The following is a 7196-nucleotide window of genomic DNA, read 5'->3' as shown; positions in this document are numbered from 1 at the left end:
CGGTCACCCGCTCGGTGCGTGATCGCATTCTTCTTAGAATAAAAACCTGTGACAAACAGCAACAACAAAAAACAGTTCTCGAAGGTTCGAAATCAGAAAAACTTGTTATTTAGATCGGCAGAGCGCGAGTTTCCACGGTCGGTCGATTTAGTCTGCCTACGACAACGATTCGAGCTGGTCGATAGCAATCGATCATAGTTTCGAATATCATCATTTCTCGTATGATATTCTTTCGTGTCTTATTCTCGCTCGTGTCGCGTACGCAGTAGGCTTACTCGTCTCATATTCGCTCCGAATTGTCTCGCATAATATCGCATTCATATTCTCGCGGCGAGCAATTTGGTCACATCTCAATTCGTGTTCTTTCATTATTTAGTGCTCAGATATTGTGAAAGTTAATTGTTTGGAGTTCGAGAGTCGACGCTCGTTATCCGCATCGCGAATGTCCTCTGCCTCGCGCTAAATTCCATCCAGCGTTCGCGGTCAAGATTTCCGTTTTCGCGAGAGTTTCTAGCAAAAAGCTCTTCATCAAGATTTCCGAATCGCGAAAAAGGGGCAATCATTAACAGGATATTTTGAAGACATCCGTCGGATTAGCGGAATACGTGCCGTCGCTCGCTCCTATTATTCAAAATAAACAAATAGTTAAAACAATCTGCACTCGACTCTTCTCTCAATCTCCTTATCCTCCAGCGGATCTACGGATTCGCGTTACACACCGCTTCTCGCTCATCTCTGAGCGTTTCTCTCAGTTTCGGGCGATCTCGTCGAGATCGACTCCCGAACAATATATATCTCTCATTTGTAATTCAATGTGAAATCAGTTAGGTCTCTCAAACCTGAAATGAAAAAAATATATATTAAGACGTTTTTGAAAATATATTATTTCCATATAAAATGAAGTCACATTTATATAATTCACGTGTTGAAAATACATATATAAAATACTAATAAAAAATGTATCAATATCTAAAACCGGAAATAAAAAGAATATTAGAATTTCTTTAAATACATCATTTCCATATGCAATTGTATTATATTTACATAACCCATGTATTAAAAGCGCATATCAAATACGTTGTGAAGGATAAATGCAAAAATTTGCAAAACTTAGAATAATTATATATTAAATATCAGACAAATCAACATGGAAGATGCGTTGCCGGAGAAGAAATTTCTAGAGAGGAATTCGCTGCTCACCGATCTCTTTGAGATCACGCATATTCGTACGGTTTATAATCTATTCATGGTGACTTTTATATTGTTTTTCCTCCACACTGCTGTAAATGACATCATAGAGTCTGGAACGTAAGTAAAATCATTAAGTTCGATATCTAACAAAACGAAAAATTATTGCTCCGGAAAATCCATATTTGATATGATTCTAAATATAATAAATTTTGCTTTATATTTTAAATTTTTTCATATTCTTAATCTTAAACTTTTTATACGCATATTATGATGCCGTTTAAAAGCTTGGCATGAATTTAATTTTAATGGCAGATTTTTCGATTTAACGAGAAGCGTTTCTTATTTTTAGCGAAAACTTAAAAATCACCAAGAAAAAAACTGTTTATCAAAAATTTTAATTCTCAACGGTATATATCTTTTAATCGAAGTGAAAATTGAAAATTTTATCGAAATAATATTATTTTCATTTAATTTAAAAAGATGAAAATAAAGTAAAAAGATGAAAATAAAGTAAGTGTTTAAATATTATTAAAATATGTATGAAAAATTATATTTATTAAAAAGGACAATTTTATTCTTTATATTTCATTATGAAACTTAATATACTTTTCAATCGTGTATAATTTTATTAAATACGCCAAGTTGTATCGATTCCAAATTTATCTAAAAAATGCAGAAATTAAAGTCACGTTTTATGACAAGCTCTATGTATTAAATTAATGATTTTATTTATCGTTTTGATAAGGAACACTGGAATTATCTGAAGAGCAACGAATTATCGCGATTAAAATAAATGGTACACAAAATGAATAATCTTCGTCTCATAATTGCATCTAAAGAGCTATTCACGAGCTAAGATGATAATTGAGAAACTTTTCGGTTGTTACAAAATTGTACAAAATTTCTTATTTATATTTATTCAAGGCTGCTCCTCGGGACTGTTACGATACGGAAAGGTTTCACGAATTTACCAACTTGTCTCTACATTTGGTCGCTCATGCAAATCTCGACGCTCGGTGTCTACGTTGCTTTCAATTTCTGGTCTCACTCACGACTACAACGCTTGCCAAAATGTAATGATTTCTTTCATTCTGTGTGTGTGTGTGTGTGTGTGTGTGTGTGTGTGTGTGTGTGTGTGTGTGTGTGTGTGTGTGTGTGTGTGTGTGTGTGTGAAAATGTAACCTAAAATAATTGATCAGTTTTTTACCATATAATATGATATTAATAATAGTACAATATAAAAGTATAATAACTAACACAATCTAGAATAATTATAAGAATTATCAAACAATTCCAATTAAAATTATCTTTATAATTTAACTAGTAATATTTTCCATTTTTACAGATCTTATTGCCCGAAAACTATGGGATTACGGTTGGCTGACAATCTTCATAATGTATCAAGTCCTGTTTATAATTTTTCCTAATAGAGCAATAAACAGAGAGAATCTAGGCGTAGCTTGCAATATAGCCTTACTTTTGGAACAAGTAATTAAAATTTTAATCTTATTCGAAGTTCTCTCTCCCGTCCCACATAAAATATTTTTGACAATAAAAATAATTCTTTAATTTTACAGAAGATATATTAGAATAATAATAGAAAAGTTGAATATTTTACGCCCAATATATCGTATTAAAAATTATAAATATAATAACAATGATTTAACCTTTCTTCATTTAAACGGACATTTGCTTTTTCAGTTACGTCTGATCATGAAACATCATGCTTTCGTTAGGAGCGTGGCACCCAGATTTTTATCATACAAACCCCATAGCGATATTTCACCGCCGAGTGGACCTCGATTTTCGCAATACTTGTATTTCCTGTTCGCGCCGACTTTGATATACCGCGATGAATATCCAAGGTAAACAATTTCTCGATAAATCTCTCCATAAATAAGAAAAAGTCCTTGAAACTTAATCTTTAAGAATCCTCAATCTCTCTCTCTCTCTCTCTCTCTTCAATAATCTAAATTTTTAACTTTGCTATTACATTTTGTAGACACTCCATAATGTTGCTTTTGATGGAGTTGTACTATATTAATATAAAACAAAAAACTTTTAAAGTATTTTGAGATGTATAAAGAATTCTTAATCTTTTCTAATAATTCAAATTTTTAAATCAATTAGAACAAACGATATCTTAATTCAATAATGGGTTGCCATTTCGACATAATATCGTATAATTGAAAAACTCAAGAAAGATTCGCGCGGTTTATTTTTCAGGACAAAAAAGATCAGGTGGAAATTCGTGATTCAAAATTTCGCCCAAGTCGGCCTAATGATCTTCTATTTCGCCTTTATCCTGGAGCAATTTGTGACGCCGGTCTTTTATACCTTTGGTACACAGCCTTTCGAACCAATGTGGTTCGTCAAGAATATTATCGACGCGAGCATTCCCGGGGTCCTCGTTTTCATCTCCGGGAACTATCTTCTGCTGCACGCGTGGATGAATGCCTGGGCGGAGATGCTGCGATTCGCTGACCGGTTGTTTTATAAGGCGAGTCTCACTTATATACATGTTCGCTAGATTGCCATTCAATGAAAATATCTCACGACCAAAAATTTCTATTAAATCATACCAATGGTCGATTCTTGGTAACTTCTTCAGGCTGTTGTCAAAATAATCGGTTTATAAATTATTCGTCGGTTGCAGGATTGGTGGAACTCCACGTCCTACCGCATGTATCATCGCACGTGGAACGTGGTGGTCCAAGACTGGCTCTACGCGTACATCTACAAGGATATGTACGAGATCGTGGTGCCGCGCAACAAGTCGCTCGCGACCTTCACCGTATTTCTCATATCAACCATCTGGCACGAATATATCTTTGCGTTCACGTTCCATTTCTTCTACCCAGTGTTCTTGATTGTTTTCGGCGTATCCTTTATTCTAATCTTGTGCAACGTCTTCAACAACATCAGCATGTGGGTGAGCTTCTGTATCGGCAACGGCATTCTGGTCAGCCTGTATGCGACAGAATATTATGCCCGTTACAACTGTTCGCCATATTCCGATCACTATGCGGACTTGCTTCTACCGCGAAGCTGGAGCTGCCAGAGGCAACTTGCCGTGTAGGGTGTTCATCTTCCAGCGATGAATTCTTTTCGCGGGATAATTTATTTACCGTTTCAGAGAAACTATTAGCGGGGAATTCATCTCGAAGTGTAAAGTGACGGAGAAGCTCTCCGCTATTATTGTACATATGTTAATATGATTAATTAATTATTATGCATAATTACCGGCAAATATATTTAATTATTGATTTTGTTAAATTTAATAAATTTCATATGTATCATTATAATATAATATACAATAATATTTATATAAAAATTATGAAATATTACATTTTGTAGACACTCCATAATGTTGCTTTTGATGGAGTTGTACTATATTAATATAAAACAAAAAACTTTTAAAGTATTTTGAGATGTATAAAGAATTCTTAATCTTTTCTAATAATTCAAATTTTTAAATCAATTAGAACAAACGATATCTTAATTCAATAATGGGTTGTCATTTCGGCATAATATCGTATAATTGAAAAACTCAAGAAAGATTCGCGCGGTTTATTTTTCAGGACAAAAAAGATCAGGTGGAAATTCGTAATTCAAAATTTCGCCCAAGTCGGCCTAATGATCTTCTATTTCGCCTTTATCCTGGAGCAATTTGTGACGCCGGTCTTTTATACCTTTGGTACACAGCCTTTCGAACCAATGTGGTTCGTCAAGAATATTATCGACGCGAGCATTCCCGGGGTCCTCGTTTTCATCTCCGGGAACTATCTTCTGCTGCACGCGTGGATGAATGCCTGGGCGGAGATGCTGCGATTCGCTGACCGGTTGTTTTATAAGGCGAGTCTCACTTATATACATGTTCCTTAGATTGCCATTCAATGAAAATATCTCACGACCAAAAATTTCTATTAAATCATACCAATGGTCGATTCTTGGTAACTTCTTCAGGCTGTTGTCAAAATAATCGGTTTATAAATTATTCGTCGGTTGCAGGATTGGTGGAACTCCACGTCCTACCGCATGTATCATCGCACGTGGAACGTGGTGGTCCAAGACTGGCTCTACGCGTACATCTACAAGGATATGTACGAGATCGTGGTGCCGCGCAACAAGTCGCTCGCGACCTTCACCGTATTTCTCATATCAACCATCTGGCACGAATATATCTTTGCGTTCACGTTCCATTTCTTCTACCCAGTGTTCTTGATTGTTTTCGGCGTATCCTTTATTCTAACCTTGTGCAACGTCTTCAACAACATCAGCATGTGGGTGAGCTTCTGCATCGGCAACGGCATTCTGGTCAGTTTGTATGCGACAGAATATTATGCCCGTTACAACTGTTCGCCATATTCCGATTACTATGCGGACTTGCTTCTACCGCGAAGCTGGAACTGTCAGAGGCAACTTGCCGTGTAGGGTGTTCATCTTCCAGCGATGAATTCTTTTCGCGGGATAATTTATTTACCGTTTCAGAGAAACTATTAGCGGGGAATTAATCTCGAAGTGAAAAGTGACGGAGAAGCTCTCCGCTATTATTGTACATATGTTAATAATTGATTATTATGCATAATTACCGGCAAATATATATAATTATTGATTTTGTTAAATTTAATAAATTTCATATGTATCATTATAATATAATATACAATAATATTTATATAAAAATTATGAAATTATATAAAGTTTAATGAAAATTAAATCTATTATTTATTATATATTATTTATTATATATGCCGGTAATTATATATAATTATACAGAAATTGCCAAATTAATTTACGGTAAATAAAATCGCAATAATGACAAAGGATCAATAGGCAACTGATTCGTTCGAATTATTAATATAAAATAATGATTAAAATTTGGTTAAATTTTAAATTGTAATTTCTTAAAACTTATAGAATTTTGTATGGTAATATGTTCTGGTGCATTAAGAACAATTGTGATTTTATATACATATATAAAAAATCCTGTGGTATAAATATAATTATAAAATGCGAAGACAATGATTTATGAAAACATTGATAGCATTTCGAAAAATCTATCACGTCGAAGTGTACTAAAGAATGTACTATGCTAAAGAATTTACACTTATACATTTGTGTTTTCACTTTTAATGCAAGATAGAATTTACATTTATACATTTGTGCTTTCACTTTTAATGCAAGATAAAAAAAAATTTATTAAAATAAATTAAAATGACAAAAGCTACGTTAAAATAACTAATATAATTAAAGAAGAAAGCAGAATATGGAAAAAAATATATAATTGAAAGTCCGAAAGTTCTCTTACGATAAACGATTACGTTCGATCTCGAATTTTATATTAAACGATAATGTTCAAGTTGTAACCATTAAAAGTTCAACACACGAGTATAAAAAGGGATAATCTTTATTATCGAAGCTCTATACATATCCCTCCTGACTGCATGCGTGACGATAAAGAAGACATATGTATGTGTCATCCACTTTATACAAATTAATTTATGTCATATAGTCGATATATATATATATAATACATATACAATTTTCTTCGTGATTTTTATAACTTTTTTCTTTTTTACGTATTATATATATGTATATATACATATAATATTTACATATTTCATATATGTATATAAATAACGTATATATATATATATATATATATATCGCCTATATTATATAAATTAATTTGTATAAAGTGGATGACACATACATATGTCTTCTTTATCGTCACGCATGCAGTCAGGAGGGATATGTAGAGCTTCGATAATAAAGATTATCCCTTTTTATACTCGTGTGTTGAACTTTTAATGGTTACAACTTGAACATTATCGTTTAATATAAAATTCGAGATCGAACGTAATCGTTTATCGTAAGAGAACTTTCGGACTTTCAATTATATATTTTTTTCCATATTCTGCTTTCTTCTTTAATTATATTAGTTATTTTAACGTAGCTTTAGTCATTTTAATTTATTTTCATAAAATTTTTTTTATCTTGCATTA

At 33.0% G+C, this 7196-nt stretch overlaps 2 protein-coding genes across 2 annotated transcripts; both read left to right on the top strand.

Annotated features, from left to right (window-relative positions):
- The first annotated feature begins 952 nt into the window (after positions 1-952).
- LOC115233030 (sterol O-acyltransferase 1-like) lies at positions 953-4450 on the top strand. The gene is made up of 6 exons (XM_029803239.1): positions 953-1308; positions 2116-2264; positions 2537-2679; positions 2893-3056; positions 3418-3691; positions 3848-4450. The coding sequence occupies exons 1-6, from the start codon at positions 1148-1150 to the stop codon at positions 4268-4270; spliced, it is 1314 nt and encodes a 437-aa protein (XP_029659099.1). The 5' UTR covers positions 953-1147; the 3' UTR covers positions 4271-4450.
- Positions 4451-4558: 108 nt separating this feature from the next.
- Positions 4559-5854, top strand: LOC115233031 (sterol O-acyltransferase 2-like). Its single transcript, XM_029803241.1, has 3 exons — positions 4559-4578; positions 4773-5046; positions 5203-5854. Exons 1-3 carry the CDS (start codon positions 4559-4561, stop codon positions 5623-5625), a joined length of 717 nt encoding a protein of 238 aa, XP_029659101.1. The 3' UTR covers positions 5626-5854.
- The last annotated feature ends 1342 nt before the right edge of the window (positions 5855-7196 follow it).

Source organism: Formica exsecta, unplaced genomic scaffold, assembly GCF_003651465.1.
Source record: "Formica exsecta isolate Colony F162 unplaced genomic scaffold, ASM365146v1 scaffold1556, whole genome shotgun sequence".
Taxonomy (NCBI): Eukaryota; Metazoa; Arthropoda; class Insecta; order Hymenoptera; family Formicidae; genus Formica; species Formica exsecta.
This window is presented reverse-complemented; position numbering and strand designations above follow the sequence as displayed.

Excerpts from the sequence above, each read along its gene's own strand:
- LOC115233030 (XM_029803239.1), top strand. The coding sequence starts at position 1,148 with ATGGAAGATGCGTTGCCGGAGAAGAAATTTCTAGAGAGGAATTCGCTG. Across the intron at positions 2,265-2,536 it reads ACTACAACGCTTGCCAAAAT|ATCTTATTGCCCGAAAACTA; the intron begins GTAATGATTTCT and ends CCATTTTTACAG. Across the intron at positions 3,692-3,847 it reads CTGACCGGTTGTTTTATAAG|GATTGGTGGAACTCCACGTC; the intron begins GCGAGTCTCACT and ends CGTCGGTTGCAG.
- LOC115233031 (XM_029803241.1), top strand. The coding sequence starts at position 4,559 with ATGTTGCTTTTGATGGAGTT. Across the intron at positions 4,579-4,772 it reads ATGTTGCTTTTGATGGAGTT|GACAAAAAAGATCAGGTGGA; the intron begins GTACTATATTAA and ends TTTATTTTTCAG. Across the intron at positions 5,047-5,202 it reads CTGACCGGTTGTTTTATAAG|GATTGGTGGAACTCCACGTC; the intron begins GCGAGTCTCACT and ends CGTCGGTTGCAG.